Raw genomic sequence first — 23,143 nt, forward strand, 5'->3', positions numbered from 1 at the left:
TCTCCACCCCTGGCAGGGGGTGGGACACTCGGGCGTGAGAGTGTGAAGTTTCTGGACAGCTGAGCAACTCAGGCTAAGCTTGAATTCTTCCCTTTGCCTGAGTCTCAGCGTTCCCAAGAGAGACCTCTCCTGCTTGCACCTCCTGCCCCATGCTCCGTGTCTGTGCTGCGGCTCCGGAGGGCGGAGGGCTGCTCAGCAAAGCTCAGCAGAAAGGTTGGCGTGAGCAGAAGCCCATGTCTTCTGTCTTCTCTGGCAGGGGTGAATGGTGGCTCTGGGGACTTCGCCGTGTACTGCCCTCTGCACACACAGGAAGTGCTGAAGCTCTTCTGTGAGACATGTGATGTGCTTACATGCCACAGCTGCCTGATGGTGGAGCACAAAGAGCACAGGTAGGACGGGTGGACTATCCGGGAGTGGAGGGGGGGGGGCTGGGAGGCTCGCTCTGGCCTGCTGATGCTGAGGCGTCACCCTCTCTCCGAGGCAGGGTATGGTGACATTCATTTGTAATCCCAAATTACTTGGGAGGCTGAGGGAGGATGGTGGTGAGTTCAGATGACATCCAAGGCTACATAGTGATGCGGAGGACACCTTGCTTACATAGTGAAAACTGTCTCAAAAAGCAACAAAACCTCTCCTTGCCCACGTCAACCTGCAGCAGCTGGGCCAAGGTGTTCCTCTTCTCTTGAGACGACTCTACAAAACTCCTGATGGACTAAGAGACTTGAGTGCTTTTGTCTCTCTCAGTGTGTAATCCTGGCCTCCAAGGCTGAGACAATGCACCATGGGATTTCCTGGGTGCTGGCTGCTCAGGAGAGGAGCCATCACTCCTCAGCTCTTGTTTTGTCTCCTCCCTTAGGTGCAGGCATGTTGAAGAAGTTCTACAAAACCAGAGGATGCTTCTGGAAAGCGTGACCACACAGGTGGCACATAAGAAATCCAGCCTGCAGACATCTGCGAAACAGATCGAGGACAGGTAGCCTAGGCTGGATCTGGCTAGTGCTGAAAATGCTTCACTTTCTCACCTCCTGGGCTCGGGTACCAGCATCCAGACAGTCCACGGAGACGGATGTGGTTAGGCAGATTAGCCTGTGTGTCCATTCCTTAGAGGTCTCAGTGCCAGTGAGCTGTCTTTGGGATATCAGTTGATGACTAGGGCCAGCTAGTTCAGGGCGATCAGAGAGAGTCTGGACCTAGGTTCTGTGTTTTATGAATCAGCTGGAAATGGGTAACCAAGAACAAGGGTACATAATAAGTAGCTTTTGGAGAAGGAAGCGCTGTTTATTGTGGGACAGCAACAGTTAGTCATAATCTGCCCCCTCTTGTTACCCATATATATAAGTTAAATGGTATCACTGGCGTTTTGTATAACAAGAGTTAGGAATTGGGTTGGGAAACATGCATTATTTTGTTCAGTTATTATAATTCTTTCAGCAAGGCTTATCTTCATTTTACTGATGAGGAGGCAGAGGTTCATAGAGGTTGTCATCTGAGCTAACATGGCTAATCAACTTGGAAGCTAGGGCTGCGGTAACTTCAAAGACCATAACCTTTCTCTTAAATATTTTAAATAATATATAATAAACTAAGGCCTTTAAAATGTGTAATGCATCGGTTTTTAGCATTTCACAGAACTGTGCAATTGAACATTTCCATCACCCTAACAGAAACCCTTATGTTACTGGTCACATCCCTCTACTTCCCACTCTGCCCAGTCCTCAGAAGCCACTAGTCCCTGCACCCATGCGTCTTCCTTTTGGACAATATGAAATCATATTTATATATCCCACAGTACTGTGCCGTCTGGTGAGCTACTGGGTAGACCTGAGGTTTCCTAGAGGAAGCCCAGTTAGACCAAGGGGGAGGGATAGTGAAGGGGCTGAGAAAGGTCCTTTTTCTTTGATGCCCGCTTGGCTCTGATCTCAAGGCAGCTTCCAAGTTGCCAGCTTTTCTGTTTGCTGTCTTTCAGTAAGCAGAGAGGAATCACTGTTTGTCCCATCATGTTTCCAGGATTTTTGAAGTGAAGCATCAGCATAGGAAGGTGGAAAACCAGATCAAAATGGCCAAGATGGTCCTGATGAATGAGCTGAACAAACAGGCCAATGGGCTCATAGAGGAGCTTGAGGTATGTATACGCAGACGGACCTGGTGGGCACATCCTGCGTTCTCCTGGGTCAGAAGCCAGGGCTAGGATTCAGATACATAGTCATCGCGGCATCTTGTTGCATGCTGTATTTAAAATTTCTAGTCTGATTTTGGGAGAGTGGCTTGATAAGGGCTGGGAAACAGTTCAGCCTCTCCCTGATGCCATCGGTGCCTCTCAGGTAGCTGCCACCCTTAACTACACCAGGGAGGGCTTAAGATAGAGTCTAATTGTACCTTCCTGGAAGGCTGAGTGCAAGAGGGGTAGATATCCACTCGTTCATGTTTTCCCATTAGCCACCATTCCACCTTTGTGCTGTGGAATCTCTCACTATCTGTTCCCCCTTCCCCCACCCACCAGCAAACAGCTCAGGCTATTCTCAGTTCTCTTATCAGATGCCATTGGTGGCCACTAGACTTCCCAAACATGGACTTCAGCAGGTTCTCTCTTTTCTCTGTGCACCAGGGCATCACTAATGACAGAAAACGGAAGCTGGAGCAGCAGCTACAGAGCATCATGGTTCTCAACCGGCAGTTTGAGCATGTGCAGAATTTCATCAACTGGGCTGTCTGCAGCAAGACCAGCGTCCCTTTCCTTTTCAGCAAAGAGCTGGTAAGAGGAAGCCTGTCCGTTCAGCTCGTCTGAAAACAGACCCTAACAGAGCCTGTATCGCAAGGGGAGGGGCTATCCTTGGAAGTGCACGGTTTTAGAAGGAAAGAGGAGTAAGACAGCAGGTTCTGAATTCTTCAGACCCAGCCATGGCTTTGGGTTAGTAAGCGAATGTCGTTTTCTACCAGGTCCTATAGCACAAGGGACCCAGCTGCAGAAACGATCTTGCTAACCCAGCCAGGAAGGCCTGTGGTTCTCACTACTCACACACTGTCCTGGGCACAGGCACTGTTCAGAGATCTCACAGAAAACTAATACTAGACTCCAAGTAGGAGAGCAAGAAAAGCAGGGATTGGAGAAGATTTTGAAGTTTTGAGCTTGTGATGCCTAGGAGAAGGAAGTGTTGGTTTTGGTTTTTGATAGGGTCTTGCTAGGTAGCTCCTGCAGGCCCCAAACTTGAGATCCTCCTGTTTCTTTCCCCTGAGGGCAACACTCCAGGCTGGAGGAGAATGGACTTTAAGAGATAGTTGTATTGACTCTAAGGTGCCTGGAGGGCATCTGAAAAGAGGTGGCCAAGAAGCTGTTTTACTAGATGGGTCTGGACTTCAGAAGAGTCAGGGCTGGAGATTAAGAGGCGGCATTACTGGGACAGTCACCATGGCAGCATCGTGGAGAAGCAGAGAACAAATCTCGGACAGTGAGGACGGAGAAGCACAGCTAGAGTGTAGAGGAGAGGCAGGGACTTAGAGTGCACAGATGTGGACGGAGCTCAAATTGAGGACTGTGCTGACCATCCTACAGAGGCGAGACAGGAGGGACACGCCCAGTCACCTTGAAAGCTGACAGTGCTGAGGTCTCTGGTGACTGTGCAAAGCAGGGAGGTAGAAGTCAGAGAGCGTGAGCGTGGAGGTGAGGCTAGAGAGAGAGTGAGAAGGGACCAGGAACTGGGAAGGAGGCAGAGCTGGGGGAACTTTTTAAGTCTGGCAAACATTTGCACCTTCTCTATGGGAGAGAGGATGGCAGTAAGATAGAGAGGGGTGGGTGGAGTGAGCACCCTGGGGAAGAGTGAGAGCCAGAGGGTGCCTGTTGGTCTCGGGTAAGGGCGAAGGGAATCTGTGTTGGAAGAGTTTGGACTTTTGTCATTTCTATGATATGATCCAGGCTGGCTTCACTTACTATGTAGCCCAGGATGACTTGTGTCCCCTGAATGCTGATATTACAGGCACGTGCCACTATGCTGGGCTTATGCAGTGCTGGGTGTTGGACCTAGGGCTTCCTATATACTAGGCAGACACTACTAACTGAGCTACATCCTCAGCTCCTGGAGCATCTGCCTTTTGTGGTCTCTTTTGTCCTCTGCAAAGTAATAAATAAGAAGAGGGTTAGCGATTGGGTGCAATGGCAGGGTGAATGACCTAGCAATGGAAGAGGACCGTGATGAAGGAAGGAGGCTGAGGGAACTTCTAAGTGTGCCCTTGAAAATAGCGGTCACTTTCAGGGCCTTAGATAACGCAGCTGAGTAACAAGGCTTTAGCATAGCTGGATCGACCTGAAGTTAGGAACTGGTGGTCGGTAGAAACTTAGGGCCCTAGTGACATAGGACCTGAAGATGATGGGGAGCTGGGGAGACTGTGAACAGCTAGAATGGCACTCAGAGTGCAGCGAGATTGAAGAGCATGTCCCAGGGGGGTAGGAACACCTTATAATCAGGAAGTAGGTCGTTGTTTATGGCCTCACAGGTAGATGACTAATGAGGTGTAGGTGTAGTGACTGAGCTGAAAACAGGTGGAAGCTGATTGACATTAAAGAAATAAGAATGATATAAGTAAATTATGTGGACTCAACAGATTGTATCTGAGAATATGTATGTATATACAAATACTACATATATTCGAGACCAGCCTGGTCTACAAGAGCTAGTTCCAGGACAGGCTCCAAAGCCACAGAGAAACCCTGTCTCGAAAAACCAAAAAAAAAAAAAAAAAACCCAAAAAACAAATACTACATATATGCATGTAATAACAGTGAAAAGAAAGACATGAATTTGAAGCAGAGCAGGGATGGGTATGTGGGAGGACTTGGAGGGAGGAAAGGGAAGGGAGAAATTTTGTTTATGTAATGTAAAAAACCAACAAAAGGAATCAGGAATGGGAACTGGGGATGTAGCTCACTTGTAGAGTTTGCCTCGCATGTGCAAAGTCCTGGCTTTGATTCCAAGTACTCCATAAACCAGGTGTGCTGGTGCTTGCAGGGAATGAGAAGAAATTCAGGTCATCCTTGAATATGCAGTAGATTTGTAGAAGGCCTGGAATTCGGGAGACCCTGTCTCCAAAACAAAACAAACTAAAAAACAAAACAAAACAAAGACTTAAGAGGCCGAGGTGTCAATTGGACCACAGTTATCTAGGGCCAGATGATGGCAGCGTGTGATCGGATACTTGGCAAAGCCCCAGGCAATGGGAGAGCGGTCAGGGCCGCAGCTGCTGACTGAGGAGGATGGCAAGCGGGTGGTATGGAAGGGGCAGAGCCATGGCCAGCTCTGAGAAGGTCGTCACAGATTTTGAAGGAGGTGCTGGTGGGGGTGACTGGGCTGAGGTCTGGAAGAGATACAGATGCAGGGTTCCAGAGCCCGGGGAAGAGGAAGATCATTGGCTAGGAAGATTAGAAGGGGACAGGAAACTGAGACTCCAGAGGATGACCAGAGGCCTGAGGAACACAACTTGGGGCCCTTTAACCTGTCCAAAGCCCTAGAAAGTGGAACTTGCCACACAGGCAGAGGCCCAAATAAATGGTACTGTTGCCAGATTGTGTTCCAGATGCAGCGGCTGCTGGAGACGAGCTGTAACACAGATCCCGGCTCTCCTTGGAGTATCAGATTCACCTGGGAGCCCAACTTCTGGACCAAGCAGCTGGCTTCCCTTGGTGAGCTTAGCCTGTCAGCTAAGAATAAGTGCAGGCAGTCTGCTGTGTTTCCATGGGGCTCACCGTGTGCCCAGGAGGAAATGCTCTCGAGACTGCCAGGCATCATGGTGTCAGTCATCAAACCTTTCCTTGAGTAGAAGTGGGGAGGATGGGTTAATAACAGCAGTGTGGGACTCTATCGCTCCCTGAAACACTAGCTTCCTCTTCTGCATGAATGTTGCTCTTTTTCCCTCAGCTTCATTGCTGGAGAGGTGACAAGACGTGACCCTCCTCTCTTGAACGCTGTATGCAGTCCGTGTGAACATGTCCGTGAGGTGACACAGGGCATACGTGTGAGGGTACAAGCTACACACTCCTCCTTTGGGCTGAGTGCAAACAGGAGATTAATGGCCTCGTGTATTTTTTCTTCTCTGCTGTGATTTCTGCCAGTCGGGCTCCACGTAGTGTAGACATGAAGATATGTTTGTGCTGATAACATAATAGTTACTGACACTAACTACCAACCGCCGCTCTGATTCTAAGCTGTTAATCTCATTGAAAATTTTTTGAACTTGGCAAATCAATGATACTAGGTATGTTTTTGTTCATTTGTTTGGACAGGTCTCATGTAGCTTAGGTTTATTCACTAAATAGCAGAGGGTGGCCTTGAACTTCTAGCTCTCTCGATTCTACCTCCCCTTTGAGTGCTGGGGTTTCAGGTGTTTCTGGTTTTGGGGAACCTAGGCCAGCAGGCTACCAAGTGGCTGTATCCCCAGTTCCAGATTTAGGTTTTCCCTGCCCCCTCCTGTTTTATTTAACTCAGCAGTTGCCCCGGGTGAGGCCCGGTGCTGAGCACAACAGGACCACAGGCGAATCAGACACATCCTCTGTCTTCAAGGAGCTCAGTCTCCTAAGCCAGCTTCATAGAACACTGGGCAAAGGGGCAGTAGACAGAGAGCACTCGCTATGATGCCACCACAGCAACCCAACGGCAGTGCTGGTTGGTGACTGGCGCCAACCTGGCATGGAATCTTCCATTGTAGTGCCCAGCAGTTTCCCAGATCTCCACCTGGACGCTCACTGTGTACCCTTTGTTGTTTTCCAGACACTCCCTCCCCAACCCCAAGTGCATTCTTTCAGCGAGTCCATTGGGCTGTTAGACTGGAAGGAGTGTGAAGAGCCTGTAGGTTTCCCAGTTGGGTAGAAAGGCTGGTCGATTAGTAAAAGCTGACCCAGTTACCCAGTTCCTCAAATACCCACGGTCCCCTGGAGTGAGCTTCTTGCAGGCCTTGCTCCTGGCAGCACTCTAGACAGAGTCTTGGAGGTCTGGGTGGAAGTTCATCTCCGTGGCTGACTGGGCTTGCGGAATGCTGGTCTTTGGTCCCGGGAGCAGAGAGTAGCAAAGGGGGCAGCTGTGTCTTACCTTTGGAATCTCCCTGTTCTCCATCTCCAGGCTGCATAACCACTGAGGGCGGCCAGCTGTCCCGGGCTGATGCTGCAGCCGCTTATGGGAGCTTACAGGGGTCTTCATCCTTGTATCAGGGCCACCAGGCCCCCATGGCTCAGCAGGAGTCTCTCAGCCACCCCTCACACAAGTTCCAGCCTCCAGCACTGTGCTCCTCGTCTGTCTGCTGCTCCCACTGCTCCCCAGTCTCACCTTCACTCAAAGGCCAGGTCGCCCCACCCAGTATCCACCCAGCTCACAGTTTCCGGCAGCCCTCTGAAATGGTGCCCCACCAGCTGGGGTCGCTGCAGTGTTCCACCCTGCTGCCCAGGGAGAAAGAGCTGGCCTGCAGTCCCCATCCACCAAAGCTGCTGCAGCCCTGGTTAGACCCATTGCCTCCCGCAGACCAGGAGAATGCATCCCAGCGGCCAGGACAGCAGCTGATTTCCCAGCCTGTGTGCATCGTCCCTCCGCAAGACGTTCAGTCGGGAGCTCACGCCCAGCCCACCATACAGACACCCTCCATCCAAGTTCAGCTGGGCCACCACCAGAAGCTGAAGCTCAGCCACTTTCAGCAGCAGCCACAGCAGCAGCCACCGCCCCCACCTCCGCCTCCTCCACCCACCCAGCATGCACCGCCACCCTTGCCTCCATCCCAGCACCTGGCTTCCAGTCAACATGAGAGCCCTCCTGGGCCTGCCTGTTCTCAGAACGTGGACATCATGCATCACAAGTTTGAGCTGGAGGAGATGCAGAAGGACTTGGAACTCCTCCTGCAGGCTCAACAGCCCAGCCTGCAGCTGAGTCAGACCAAGTCTCCTCAGCATCTGCAGCAAACCATCGTGGGGCAGATCAACTACATTGTCAGGCAGCCAGCACCTGTCCAGTCCCAGAGCCAGGAGGATTCCCTGCAGGTGAGCTGTCATCCCAGGACTTCTCAGGGCATACAGCATCTGGCTCCTTCATCTTCACGTGGTCTTCAGCTAAGCCCTTACATTAGCCCTGAGCTCAGCAGCTGTGGAGGATATAGTACGTGGTCTATAGAGATCTGGGCTCAGGGTTCTCTAGAGTGGCCTGGCTTAGCCCTATCCCCTGGGGTGACATTGGGGATTTTGTCCATAGATTGTACCTTTGAAAACACAAAGGTACTGGGGGAAGAGAGGACAGGAAAGGACAGGAGAGAGAGAGAGAAAGTGAGAGAGAGAGAAGCTACGGAGAACTACGGAGAAGCTAGATGTTGGGCATCTTCCTCTGTTGCTGTCCACCTTTTTTTTTTTGAAACAGAGTCTCTAACTGAACTAGGAGCTTGCCAGTTTAGCTCAGCTGGCCATTCAGCAAGCCCCAGGGATCCACCCATCTCCACATTCCAAGCACTGGGGTTACAGGCACGCACTGATACTCTTGGGTTTTTAATGTGGGTTCTGGAGGATTGAGCTCAGGTTCTCATGTATTCATGGGCAGCAGCATGTACTCAAGCCCAGGAGATGGTGCCATCAGAGTGTTGCCAGACCCCTTCCAGGGTCAGGATAAGGGGGCAGTCGCTCCTGTCTGTGAACCCTTTCAAGCTTAGGCTTACCTAGTAGGGAAATAGAGAGCTCAAGGAGTAGAACGAGGGTGGCGTTAGACCTCGGTTGCTGGCACTTTTACAACACTCCAAGGAATATTTTGACTTTATGTCTGTAAAGCTAGATATGTTTTATGCACACATATGGAATACCATACCAACAGATGGTACCATCTGTAGCGTGTAGGTGCGGTAGGGCTGGTGAGTGCAAGCAGTTTGCTGCGAGACTATACAGAGTGTTGAGAGGAAGAGCTAAGACTAGGCCCAGGTCTGCTGGTTTGTCTATAATGCCACGGAAGAGGCTCTGATCTCTGTTTAGAGAATGCTGGAGAATTGAATGCTGATCCTCTATTTTCTCAAGATGATTGAGTGAGTGCATTTGTGTCTTTGGGATCTTTGCTGTTTCACATCTTGATTCATACTTCCTAATTTTTTTCTAGATCTTTTTTTTTCTAGATCTCTTGTTCCAGCCTATGTCCTCATCCCTTCTCACATTTTCCATGGTAGTGTCTCCTTTAAATCTATGGTTACACATCTCCAGAGAGGCAAACATAAGGCTTCACATTCATGCTTCATCAGGAATGACTTTAGATAATGCTTCAGGTGTCATCTCCTGAGGCTCAGTTCCTTTGAAGAGATGTAAAATATTCCCTGTGCTGGCAGAGCAGAATCCAGGGTTCATAGAGGACCACAGCTAAATATTAGTACAAACTCTTGCAGATTTTGAGGGTGTGTCTTAGTGATAGGTTAAGTGCTTGCTACCAGGCACAAGACCTTGGGTTTGATTCCTAGATAGTAATGAAATAAGTCCAGATCAAAGCCAAACTAACCAGTCAGCTACCCAACTAGCCAACTAACCAGCCAAACAAACACAAACCACATGTTAACATTGTTAAAGTGAACATCGCAGAGTTAGCTCAGAATTCATGGTTTGGGTTCTATTCTAAGACTATGGTATTAGGATACAGTTTCAGGAAGAGATTAGATAAGGTGTGTGTGTGTGTGTGGTGTGCATTGTATGCACATGTCTGTGTGGGTATATGGATATGTGGATGTCTGGGGTTGTGTATATGAGGGTGCACAGGCATTTATGTGCCTGTGTTCATAGAGGCCAGAGGTTGACATTGGCTATCTTCCTTGATAACTCTGCTTTAAATTTTAAGGCAGGATTTCTCGTTAGACTAAGAACTCACAGGTTGGTAGGCTGGCTGGCCAATGAGCCTTTCTCTGCCCACTACCTCAGCTCTGGGGTTTAGATGGTGGTTCATCCCCACGTGCCAGGCACTTCACTGCCTGTGCCATTTTCCCAACCCAGATTCTTTTTCTTTTTGAGAAAATTTAATTCATTCATGGTATGCAAACAGTGACAGGGCAGAGCTCAGTGGGCCTTAGCCCCTGCTGCTATTCTCTGTAGGAACCCATCCAAGGTCATATTCCTTTTCTAGGTTACAGAGGAGCCGCCAGCACCTGAAGGCCCCAAGCCAGCTCTACCCCTCGACAAGAACACTGCTGCGGCCTTGCCTCAGACATCCGGGGAAGAAACTCCTCACAGTGTCCCCCCAGTGGACAGCGCCTCCCAGCACTCCTCTCCAAATGTGGTGAGAAAGGTACGAACACAGCCTAGTGCGGGGCAGCAGGCACCTGGAGGAGGGTGATGGGGTGTGGGAGGAGTGTCCCTGCTTTGTCCCTGGATACTAGCCAACCCACTACTGAGTGAGCAAGGCAGATCTTCCCCGGCTCCATTTGCACTCCCGCATGGGCCCGCTGGGCTTCATTTGGAGGGGAAGGAAGGGTCAGTTTGTTCTGTGCTCAGAACGGTGTGTGCTACCTGATGACCGTGATCTAACGTCACCTTCCAAATGTCTGTCTGAGGTGGGCATCACCACCAAATAGTGAAGGAAAATGAAGATTAGGGCCTTACGGCTGCAGGAAGAGCTGAGCTTTACTTAAGGATCCAGTACACAGCCGTTATCCTTTCTCAGTGGAAATGGGGGAAGATATTGGACGTGGCTCTCCACTACCCAAAGTTATTGGTTTTAGAATTAGATCAGTAGAATTGGCTGGGTACGTGGTCTGCAGCAGGGATGTCCTTGTAGAGGCGGTTGGACACCTACGGATATGGAGATCCTTGGAAGATGAGCTATCAGGGGCCTCTCGTAGCATCCATTCGTCAGCCCCACACTCCTGAGCTGTCTGTCTCCCGTGTTCTTTTCCTCTCCACTCTGTCTTCCTTCTAGCTGGACTGTCAGCACTGGGCCATGTCCTCCACCTTAGCCGGTGTCCCAGGGCCCTTTCCTTTAATTGCCTGCCTGGGCCCAGTGTCTCAGTCTTCCTGGTCCTCTAAAGCCCTGGCTCTAAAGCCCTAGTCTTGAAGTCTACAACTCCAAGCTTGCACACCAGCGCCTTGGTATCCCAGTGGCTTGTAGCCTAGTTCTGCTCGCTGCTCCCTGTACAGCCCCTCATTTCCCCAGCAGGGCCGTCTTAGATCAGGCAGCCTCACTGTACTGAAGACAAGTTCAGGAAGCAAGCAGTGGCAGAAACAAAACGCTGGCTGAAAGCTTCTGACTTTCAGAGACCTGGAAGGCCTCTGATGCTAGCAGCCTTTTGTCTGTGCCTGTCCTGTTCTGTCCTATCTACCCTGTTGAAAATGGTTTGGTCTACAGGTGCCATAAATAGGCCCTTTGTAGCTCTTAATTGTTTAACTGCTTATATATGGGCCATCTAATCCATCCATTTATTTATTCATTCAAAGTTAACAAACCTTATACACATTCATACAAATGCACACATGTGTCCTAGAATTTCAAATATTATAGGTGCTCAGCACATACTGGCGTGTGAGGTGGTGTCTGGTGAGAGAGAAACAGACACCATAGTAAGTTACGCTGGAACACTACAGTCATTATCGAGGTGCCTCCTCCTGGAGCACTTCCTTCTGGGAGAGGAAGCTGCTCACGGGACACCTCCCGGAAGTCTGTTTTACACTGAGGTGTAAAGAAGCTGAGCCAGTAGAGGGGGAAAGGAGATAGTGGACAGGAATCTTGGAAGGCAATCTTGGAAGGTCAAAGTTGAGAGAAGGCCTGGGCCTTTCTTAGGGGTTCAGCTGACTTGGCTTGACAGGAGCAGGGGTGCACTGGGAATGGAGTGAGGGCAAGGCCTTGCCTATTATACTTGAATTGGGATTCACCACTGGGGCTGGGGTGGTTGGCTGAAGGATTTTCAGCTAGGAGGGATATGACTTGAATTAAATGTAAAAGGTCAGTGGTAAGAGAGATCAGAATAATAGCGAGGAGAGAAGTTGAATGAATTAAGTAGCCGTGGAAGGAAGAGGAAGCCAGGATTTCGAGGGCCATCAGGGGACAGGAGCTTTGAATTCAGTGTCTGGTTGATGACAGGAAATGAGACAGAGAAAGTCCTTTGCCTCAAAATCGGGTCTGTCTTGGTCTGGGAATGGGAACATATGTATCTAAAGAACATATTGGAAGGGAGGAGGGATGTTATTTTGAATTGCTGTTGCTCTCCCATGGAAACCACAGTAGAAGATGACCCACGGCAGCCATTTTCAATACCCTCGGTTCAACAGGAAGCCTGGGACTTGCTGGCGCTTAAGTGTTGGGAAAGCCATGCAGAAAACACTGCTTTTCATTTAGTGGGGTGCATTCGTGTTCCTACACACAGTATGGAGGAAGGGCTGGAACTGTGTTCAAGCACAGAGACTGTTGCCTGTGTGAGTGTCTCTAGGGCTCTCTGAGTGACAAGGGGACATGGGTCATTCTGGTGAATGCAGGTTGGCAAAGGGTTAGTGAAGGCTCTGGCAACTTCTCGTTCTGAACTGTTCTTGGTTGTCGTGACTTGGAGCCCATGTTGAGGTCTACGGCAAGGGTCAGGAGAATGGTCTGTTTGGAAGGCCTCATGTCTGAGGCTCCCAGAAAAGGGCCTGTTATTGTGGGTCAGAGAGAGCTTTGGGTTGCAGCTGATATCATAAAGAAAGCTGCTTTAATTTTGAAGGAATTTATTTGCTTTTAAGCTGGGATTGAGTAAAATAAAAGGTATGAGGATACCAAATATTTTTAGCATCTCATTACTGAATAATATCTTGTATGAATTTAAAAAAGTCAAATTTGCACAGGTTTTCACATGATGACCCCACCTTGTGTCTTTATCCTAGCAATTCTATGAGGAGGCCGCTTTCTTATTCCCCTTTGAAAGATATGGAAACTGAGACACAGAGGGATTAAGTGACCCACCTAAGAGTTATACAGCTGCCTATGGGCAATGTTAGAACACAGGCTCCTGACTCAGCCTGTGCTCCATGACTGGGCCCAGTGGCCTCTCTGTACTGAGTGGGAGAAAGAGGACTCCATTTTGGCGCCTCACCTGCTGGATTTTGTCTTTGAAGTAGCCCTGGGCTTTTCTGGGGGAGAGTGCTTAGGATCCAGCCCCCTTGTTGTCTTTGTTAGAAGTGTTTGGGTCTGCAGCCACTCCTCAGCTGCGCTGGTCTGTGGGAGCCAGGGAAGTGGGATGTCCATATGAAGGTCATAGACCAGGGAATCTATGGCACCAGGCTCTTTTGTGGGCATTCCATGCCGACTCTATTGCCACTAGGAGGACTTTGACTAGAACAGAGGGCCTGTTGCTGCTAAGTGACCTTACGGTGAAGATGAGATGCAAAAGTTCTAGACTGAGTTTTCTAGAAGGAGCAGCCCTGCTCTCTCAGTCGTCCCGCCACCTTCCATGCAGCGCTGCCTGTTGACCAAACTCGCTAACCTTGGTTCAGCTACCCTGAAAAGCCTCAAGGTCACCACTCCATAGCACATGCTCCCCACATCCCTGGTGAATCTGAAAGACATTTTTAATGGCTTCTTTTCATACTTGGGAACTGATCACCTGATGAAGAACACCCATGACCGCATCCTTAGAGCACCCTCTAAGCCCACAGGCACCACAGAGAACCCAGCTGAGTCCCTCATCACCTGCAAGAGAGCTCTCTGCCGCACAGGGTGTAGCCCTAGTTCTTCCAAAAGGACTTGGAGGTCCCTGTTCATGGCTTATGGGGAGTCTGGGATGTATTTCCACCAAATGATGCAGAAGCACTAGGCACTTCCTGTGGTGGAGATTCTTAAGGAAGACGCAGATAAACAAAGGATAATCACTGAGGTGGAATGCAGCTGTACCATCGCCAAAGCACTTCAACACCTGCACTCTCAATTTAACCCTTTAACTGCTGCATGGCATTTATATCAGCCTGAGGAGGAAATTCCAGCCCACAGATGAGAAACAACTCACTTAAATTCTTACCCTGAATCATGTGAGAAAGTACATCTTGCCTTCAACAGTCCCTGCATACAGGGTTGCAGGCCAGATCCTGGATACTCAACCTCAGCTATGATCTTACAGCCACATAACATGCCCTGAAAGTAGCCAGAAAGTTCTCAGGGTGATGAAGCCTTCTTAGGGCACGTCCTGTGTCCCCATCAGCACCAGCGGGACTGTGCGAGGATCTGCTTACTTGTGTAGGAGGCATACTCCTCAGTTGCCTCTGAATCTCTCCCCTTTAAAGCTCTCTTGTTAGTTCTCTCACGATTTCCTTCTCAGATCAAAACTAAGACCTGCGCCCACATCTCCTGGTCCACGAGGAAACGGGTATTTACTCATAGACTGAGAGTTTCCTCCAGAGTCCTGGGTAAATACCTCTGGCCATCTCCCCCAAGTCTCCAAGGTTTTCTAAGTTTCACTAAACTGCCTTTCACTCCAGACTCACTGAATTCCGCTTATCCCTTTCCTCGTCCTCCCACCTCAGCCTCTAGGATCCTCTTCACCTCTTTGTTTTTCTCAGATCACTAGGGCACTGGGTGCTTTTCAGTTCTTGTCTCTTTGTCGCCTGTGATCCTATCTGACTCTTGCCAGTGGGATGTCTACGCATCAGAGTAGCCTTAGTTAACATAGGAGCCCCTGAGCTGGATGGGCACTGACTGGCAATCAGAGCAACAACACTGCTATGAAAATCAACAGCCATTACATGCTGGGCAGTGGTGGTGCACGCCTTTAATCCCAGGATTCAGGAGGCAGAGGCAGGCGGATTCCTGAGTGGATGCCAGCCTGGTCTACAGAGTGAGTTCCAGGACAGCCAGGGCTACACAGAGAAACCCTGTCTCAAAAAATCAAAAAACCAAACCAATCTAAATCGCACCAAATCCAAACTCCCCCAAACAAACAAACAAACACCCCACCATGTGACACCAGTTACTAGACAGGTTAGTTGCTTCCTCCCCTGCCTTGTTCGACTGTTTTGCGAACTTCTGTTAAACAACCTGACTCTCTGAAGCTATTGAAACACTCAGATATTTTGAGCCTTTAATTCATATGACAGTTTACCTCTGTAAGGTAAATTACCTATCCTTACCTGTGTCCTCGGCTAGAGAGCTTTCTGTGACTGTCTAAAAGACACAGCTCCCAAGTCGTTGGTCTCCTTTCCTACTGTCCATCAACTCTCTGCTCTTTGGTGATTTTAACCACCGTGAACAACCTGAAACCAGAGGAAAGCAGGCATAGCTTTGGAGCAACAGAAACAGATGCCACAAACCCAGGGCATTATACCATGTATGAGATCATAAGCCCCCATTTTCTCTTCTTTCTTTCTTTCTTTCTTTCTTTCTTTCTTTCTTTCTTCCTTTCTTCCTTTCTTCCTTTCTTCCTTTCTTCCTTTCTTTCTTCCTTCCTTCCTTCCTTCCTTCCTTTCTTTCTTTCTTTCTTTCTTTCTTTCTTCCTTCCTTCCTTCCTTCCTTCCTTTTATTTTCATTTTTAAAAAAAAAATATTTATTTATTATGTATACAATATTCTGTCTGTGTGTATGCCTGCAGGCCAGAAGAGGGCACCAGACCTCCTCATTACAGATGGTTGTGAGCCACCATGTGGTTGCTGGGAATTGAACTCAGGACCTTTGGAAGAGCAGGCAATGCTCTTAACCTCTGAGCCATCTCTCCAGCCTCCCATTTTTTTTTTTTTTTGAGATGGGATTTCTCTATGTAGCCCTGGCTGTGCTGAAAATCTCTGTAGACAAGGCTGGCCTTGAACTCAGGACTTAGGGATTCTCTTGCCTCTGCTTCTTGGGTGCTGGAATTAAGGTTTGTGCAACCATGCCCAGCTTAAGAAATTGCTCATTTTCAACATTTAAGCAATAAACAGATTAGAAATAGGAAGTTAGAACTTCTATAACGGAAGCTCTCGAGAAAGAAGACAGTGACTTCGCCTGGAGAAAGGCCGCCGTATGGGATTGTGAAGGACAAGTTAAGTCCTGCACTCTTAAGAGCCCCTGAAACAATCCCGGACTCTAGCAATTCCAGCCATTCCTTTACACGCTATTCTCATTTGTTCTGCTAGATGAGACCATGTACTAGTTAAAATTGTAGAAGTCATCCCTTCCAAAAGAATGTTCTTAAACCAATTCACTTTGTTGTTGACTAAAGTATGTTTCAGATATCTGGGAATGAGTTGATGAGGAACACCACGCCATCTTCCCTGCTTTAGCCCCAGAAATGTCACCTTCCTGGAAGAGCCAGACTCATAATAAACCTGGACATGTGCACTATGTGTCTCTTTATTATTTCACAGTTTCTTCCTCGGGCACCAGGTTTCTAGTCGACGCCACAAAATTAAGACCAGCCAGCACTTTTCCCAGGCTAGGCCAGAATCCCTAGTCTTGGGCCTAGAGGGACTTGGGAAGTCTGGGTGATCACTCTGTGTCTCAGTTTACCTTCCTGTTAAAGTGAAAGAACAATGCTTTCTCTGGGCTTTGAGAATACCTTGTGGCAAGCGCTACAACAGGAACTGAACTCCAGAGGAGATGGAAGTGGCTAAGTGGGGACGGACAGGCAGCAGGTGACTAACAGAAGAGGCAGGGGTTAGGGAGATCTCAGGCAAGTGGCAACTCAAGGGTAAGGACAGTTAGAAAGATGAGCGGCTCCCGCAAGCAGACAGGCAGCAGACAGAAAGGAGAGAGAGCTGAGACGGAACCCAGGTGCTTGCTTAGGTGCACAGAACCCTGAGTTCTAGCCTTAGTGCCTCTAGAACTGGTGCTGTGCACAGCACTTGAGAGGTGGGGTAGGAAGATCAGAAGTTCAAGGTCATCCTCAGCCACGTGGCAAGACTCAGTCTCAATAAACAGCTTGAAGTAAGAAGACCGGCAAAGAGGAAGAAAGGGACAGAGGAGGTGGAAACATAGACGTGTGGAGGGGAGGGCAATTAGGGCAAGCCGGGCGGCGGTAACAAAGGGAGGGAAGAATGGGCTCTTAGGTTCAGGGTGGTCTCCCCTCATCCTCAGAGCCTGAGTTCTAAAACATTCAGTAAATGCTGACTCTTCTTCCTGAACTAGAAAATAGCTTACTTTTGCTCGCGAACTTCAGACCTCATGAAGTCTGAAGGTGTTAGGTGTGATAAAGAGGAGATGTCGGTACCCTGTTAACTGTTCAGATAGTAAGTCAGGATTTTGTGAGGCTTTATGGCAGGAAATGCACGTTTGCGCTCTCTTGTTTGACCTTTGAACCACACCGGGTGTTGCAGAGGGCAGGTACTCTCTCTCTGAGTGAGGTCCTGGCCAGCAGACAGTGTAACCTCATTCCCAAGCCCTTCCCCAGCCCTAGCGTGCTCGTTAGACTCCCCTCCCTCCTCCCTGGCTCTACCTGCTCTCCCTCACTTGTGGCACGGGCAGCAGAGGACTGTGAAAGCCCCTTGGTTCTCCACTCTCTTCCTGCACTAGAAACAAGCACTTTTCAGTTAAATGGTTGGTGGCTCTTCATCCCACAGAGCCAGGAAAGCACCAAAAGTATTGACATGGTGCATATAGGTTTCAGAAATGCCATGTTTGTGAACCTGCATGTGTGTGTGTGTATGTGTGTGTGTGTGTGTACATGCACACTCGCCCATGTTTTAAGAGTTATTTTGTGTGTATACGTGTTTTGCTGGTATGCATGTCTGTGTACCGTGTGCATGCCTGGTGCCCACTGAGGCCCAAAGAGGTCATTGCATCCCTTGGGACTTCAGTTACAGATAGTTGTGAGCTGCCATGTGGGTACTAGAATTCAAAGCCAGGTCCCCTGGAAGAGTAGCCAGTCGCGTTGTTAGCCACTGAAGCATCTATCCAGCTCTGTCCTTGTGTTTTTATAGGCTATAGGATGGGGGGGGGGGGTCAGTGCTAGGTTGCTTTTGATGCTGCTTTCGAGTTCCTTCTCCCATGGATGTTCCCAGGTTTGGGGACTGCTAACAGCACTTTGCTCTGCTAGCACTGGTCTCCTCGAGACTGGCTATGAGTGTGGGGAAAAAAGAGACAAGTTACAGGAGCAGCTCACCTGCAGACTTGCTTCAAAATAAGCTGTGGCTCAGTCTGCCTGCTCCCTTCTTCTTCTGTCATTGTATGAACTCATATGTCACTGCATGAAGTAAGAAGTTGGGAGAAGGGACTTGAAGTCCTCAGATAAAGTATATTCTTTGAGATTTGGCTTTATGCAGAACTCAACTGATGAGCTGGATGGTCTAAACAGATTCTGGATTAGTATCAAGGATCTCACCAAGAGCTTGCTGGAACATACACAGAACCCTGAGTTCAATCCTTAACTACTTTATAAAATTGGGCCTAATGGCATATGTCTTTAATCCCAATACTTGAGAGGAGGAGACAGAAGGATCAGAAGTTCAAGGTCACCCTCAGCTACGTGTATATGTAATTCTCAATATCTGTCACGGGTGGACAAAATGAACATCAGAACTACATTAAATATGTCATGTGGAGAAAGGAGGAATAATACAGTTGAAAGGATTCATTTGCTCTATATTATAAAGTCATGCGTTAATCACCAGATATTGTCTGTAGATAAGGAAATGCAGGTTATTAGTGAGCTCTGGTAGTGCACAGCCAGGACAGCTAAGGGACAGCTCTCCCCTTCAGGAACCCATGGTTCCCTCCCAGCAGAGGACAAGGCTGCCTGCAGTCTCACTGAGGCTCATGAAAGACCCTAAAGTGATTATTCTGGCAGTAGCAGAAAAAAGGAGAGAGGGCCAAGGCAGAGCCGAGTGGACACATGGGAGGACTCGGCCACACTCAGTCACCAGCCAGAAGGCTACTGGATTCTGGCCTTGATCCTTTTTGCTGGGCTCCATGCCTAATTCACTTTGCTGGGAGCATTCGTTCATCCTTGCTCTGTAGACTACTTAGAAAGTTAGAAAGTTTTTACTAAAGATTACCAAGCAACACACAAAAAAGCATACTTCTCCACGGAAAGATAAATAAAAGGCGCTTAAACTCTATTTTGAAAACTGAGAAGAAACATAAACCAAGGAAACACAAACTTTAAGAGCTGATAACTAGTAAAGGAACAGGGTGGGGAGAGAAGAGGAAAAAGCTGATAACACCAAAGAAAAGAAAAAGGTGAAGGTGACAAGAGACAGAAGGGGACGGAAGTGGGGAGAGAGCAGCTGCGGGAAGGATGAACAGGGCCAGACAGAGGGAGGAGCTGATGGAGTCGGTGGAGTCAGGCCGGGGCTGAGTGTGTCTGAAGGGCAGGCTGGACTCATATCTAGGAGAGCGCCCTCTGCTGGTTTGGGGTAAGACCCTGACAGGGTCCTCAGCAGCAGGATGGCTGCGCAAACTCATCCAGAAAAACACAAAAGAAGAGAAAGAAATGGCACTACTTACATCATCTTATGTGTGCACAGAAAATCCAAAGCGAGTCTACCAAGGAATCTGAGTACAAGGTCAATCAACACAATCAATTGTATTTCTATGTACAATTAAAAAAAAAAAGAAACGAAAGCATTAAAGATCATGCTTTATGGAAACATTAAAAACCTAAAGATGATTTTCTGGGCCTCATTTGTTTCTAACAAAGGCCTCTGCAGCAAAACACCACAGTGGGCAGTCGGGGCTTACAGGAGCTGCAGTAGCAGACCAGATATTCTAAGTGTTGTCAGAGATTGCATCTTTTAACCTTCACCATAGCCTCTGAGTGGCTACCGTGAGGGTTAGCTGAGGCGGTATGTGTAAAGCCCCAGCAAATTGCTTTGCAAATAATAAATTGTTACTAAACTTCAGCTCTCCAAAGTCAGTCACGATTTCAGGGTGAACTCGGAGTCAGTCGTGAGTGGAACCAAGCTGCCCTTTCTTCAGCATTTGTAGAATCACCAGTCTCACAGCATTGCTTCAGAATTTCAGTCAGCTCATTATGTCCTGTGCTCACCCAGACACTGCCTCTGGGCTTGGGAATAAAGTGGGTGAACAAATCAGACCAAAGTCTAGGCTTTGACGGAGCTTAGTTTCATAGGGCAATAGCGTCTGATTGCTGTACCCTGGATGTGCATGAGGTTGAAAGTACTGGTGTTATGGGAGCATCAAGGGGGTGGTGTATGGCCTGCACTGAGGATGAGAGAGCCTTTGTTACGCACACACACACGCACACACAAACACACATACAAACACACATGTGCACGCACACACAAACATGCACACACAATTCACACACAAATATGCGCACAAACACACATATAAACACAAAACTTGCACACATATACATACACACACAAGCACCCACATGCACACATAGAAGCACACAAGCATGCATATACCCATATGCACACACACATGCACACACAAGCATACATACAAACACACACATACAAGCACACACATACACAAACACACATACAAGCACACAGACATGCCCACACATACACAAGCACACACACACACATAAGCACGCGGACACACACACACAAGCATACACACACATCCCCTACACACATACCCTGGCAGTGGGAAGCTGAGCTCAGAAGGGCAAGTGGAACAGGGCTGGATTAAGGAGAGTGTTGCACAGAGAAGGCAGACTCCCTGGACAGGGTGAGGGCTGCCAGGGGCATCTGACTTGTTGCAGCAGCTAAAGGCAGTGTCTGAAGGCCTGGGTCCTGGAGAATGGGGAGGGGCTGTTTTCTGACTTGTAACTGCTAAGGATGAGGGCAGGGCTCACCTGGGTCTTGGGAGTCTCTCCGGGATCTTTGCACTCACCCTGAAGAGAGTGAGCGCGCTTGCAGGGTTTAGGACAAGGCATGGTGTGGTCTGGTGTGTGTTTCCAGGTGTCTCTGGAGGAGACTGAGGAGGCCACTCCTCTTGTCTGGGGAGACAGGAGCACAGGTTACATTGAGGCACTGTCTGTAGAGAAGGACACAATGAGTATATCTGAATTACAGGGCCTGGTGTTAGCTTGGGAGCAAGTTGGAGTGCCCCTGTGATGCTCCCTCTAGCATCTGACTTACGAAGCAGAGTAACCAGGAATGACATTTACAGGGAAGAAGGCCATCTTTCTTTACTAGGGAATAGCTTTATTACCTTTATATTGAAACCCGAGAATGTACTGAAGTGTTTACTGCCCTCTGGAAATTTGAACACTTCACACATGGGGGAAAGAGTGACAGATTTGGGACACTGATCTTGAAAGTTTAGGGCTTCATGCTCTAGTGATTTCCCTTTGATTTTCAAAAGTGGACAAATTGGTATATATTCAATCTTTCTTTTTTTTTTTTTTTCAAGAACAAGGCTTATTAAAGTTCCAAATTCATGAAAACTAGACTTAAAATTGGTCTCCTGCCTTCTCCATCACATCTGTTTCTTCATTCTGGAAAACTATACAATCAGTGACCGAAATCACCCATGTCTTCAACTCCTTAAGTTCCTTCTTCTCAGGAGCCCGAGTAGATAGATTTCTGCTTGGAACAGTCTCACCCCATGTGGTGACCGCATCTGTTGGGGCCATGCTAGGATTGCTCTGGAGATCCCTTCCTGTGGTCTGGAGGGACTTTGTCATGTATACCAGGGCTAGAAGAGACTTTCCACTATCTTGATGATATCCATTAGTCAATGCTAGTACAAGCTGCAAGCTTGCCGCAGGCTCTGGAATTGAGCTGGGTTCCCTGGAACCTTGGCAAGCTTTCAAGGGATCAGCTCTGGAGCAGATCACAGTTCGAGGTTTTCATAACTTCTGGCCAGTTTTATATAGGATAGTATCCCATGATATCTCCTAAAGGGAAGGAAGGGAAGCCACAGACAGTATTAGGCAAGGCTGGAGATGTGAGATTAGAAAGTCTGACTAATGCTTTGCTTAAGTACAGGACTAGGGCTGGGGTTACCACCCATGGGGCATGTGTGGACCTCAGGTCAGGTGGTAGGTTCTTTCCTTTTCTCGGTCTGTCTCTCCTGCACACACACACACACACACACACACACAACACAACACAACACACCATACCTTAGCTTGCACTTCTGTATCATAACCTAGTAGCTTCCTTGGTGGTGGGAATTGGGACAGGGTTTCATAAGCTGACTTAGCTCTCAGTGGCAGCCCCCAAGTACAGGCAAATGGAATCTCAGAGCTCTTGCGGAACGGGTCTCGCCTCCCTTCCTGCACTCCCAGTTGACAGTCCAACTCTCTCCATGCCCCTTTCTGCAGCACTCCTCCTCGGTGAGCATCATGGGCTTTTCCAACACTCTGGAGATGGAGTTGTCATCTACCAGGCTGGCGAGGACCATAGAGCCACAGATCCACAGGGTGAGCAGCCTGACAGCCGGTCCCACCCACACAATTCCGAACCTGCTGAGTGGCCCACCACAAACCGTGTCCAGCCTGATGAGCGTCTCAAACCACGCCGTGCCGAGCCCAGCCAGTCACCTGCAACCCGTGCCAAACCTGGTGCGCGGCTCATTCCAGTCCTTGCCCAACCTGAGGGGCGATTGTTCCCAGGCCATTACAAGCCTGGCAAGCAACCACTCACAGGCTGGGCCCAGCCTAATGTCCGGACACACCCAGGCTGCGCCGAGTCTGGCCTCTTGTCCTCTGCAGGGCATGCCTCCGGTTTCTGACACACATCTGGAGACTAGATCAGCTTCCAGTCCTGGCTCTGGCCAAACTGCAGAGAGCCTGGGCCCCAAGGATGGGGCTGAGTCCTTCATGGGGAATGCCCAATGTAAGGTAGGTCTTGAGAAAGTAACATTCAGCTTTTGCTTATGGTGAAGCAAAAGGTTGGCCTCTGGCAGCCTCGGCTTAGCCTCAGCTCAGCAGTTTTGCTGTTGGCTAGAATGTCTGACTTGGTTCTCGTTGACCTTTCCCCTTTGACAGATGGAAAGTGAGGACAGCTCTCGCTTCACAGACTCAGTGGGAAAAGGCCCCGCAGCCTCCAGTCTGGATGTTCCCAAGGATTTGGCTATTCCCTCAGAACTGGAGGAGCCAATTAACCTTTCCGTGAAAAAACCTTTCCTGGCACCAGTGACCAACACATCTACTGCTCTACAGCAGTACCAGCGCCCAAAAGGTGAGTCTTGTTTGCTGTTGGCCACAGATGTGAGCAGGAGATGTGGAGGCAGGCGGGTGGGCTCAGCTTGGGGGATGCTGCTTATGAGGCTGGATTTGCTTCTGTTCCTTGGAAGTGATATACACGCTTCTGCTTCCC

The 23,143-nt window shown here is 48.9% G+C and overlaps 1 protein-coding gene across 1 annotated transcript in view; it reads left to right on the top strand.

Annotated features, from left to right (window-relative positions):
• Window positions 1–23,143, top strand: part of Trim66 (tripartite motif containing 66) — a 60,768-nt gene that overhangs the window by 29,884 nt on the left and 7,741 nt on the right. Inside the window, exons 5-13 of the mRNA XM_050163401.1 lie at window positions 257–389; window positions 857–973; window positions 2,008–2,122; window positions 2,606–2,752; window positions 5,554–5,671; window positions 7,104–8,008; window positions 10,104–10,265; window positions 22,147–22,665; window positions 22,813–23,005. Of these exons, the coding sequence (XP_050019358.1) occupies window positions 257–389; window positions 857–973; window positions 2,008–2,122; window positions 2,606–2,752; window positions 5,554–5,671; window positions 7,104–8,008; window positions 10,104–10,265; window positions 22,147–22,665; window positions 22,813–23,005 (2,409 nt within the window). The remainder of the gene's footprint in view (window positions 1–256; window positions 390–856; window positions 974–2,007; window positions 2,123–2,605; window positions 2,753–5,553; window positions 5,672–7,103; window positions 8,009–10,103; window positions 10,266–22,146; window positions 22,666–22,812; window positions 23,006–23,143) is intronic.

Source organism: Alexandromys fortis, unplaced genomic scaffold (assembly GCF_014885135.2).
Source record: "Alexandromys fortis isolate MF-2015 unplaced genomic scaffold, M_Fortis_MF-2015_v1.1 scaffold_129, whole genome shotgun sequence".
NCBI lineage: Eukaryota > Metazoa > Chordata > Mammalia > Rodentia > Cricetidae > Alexandromys > Alexandromys fortis.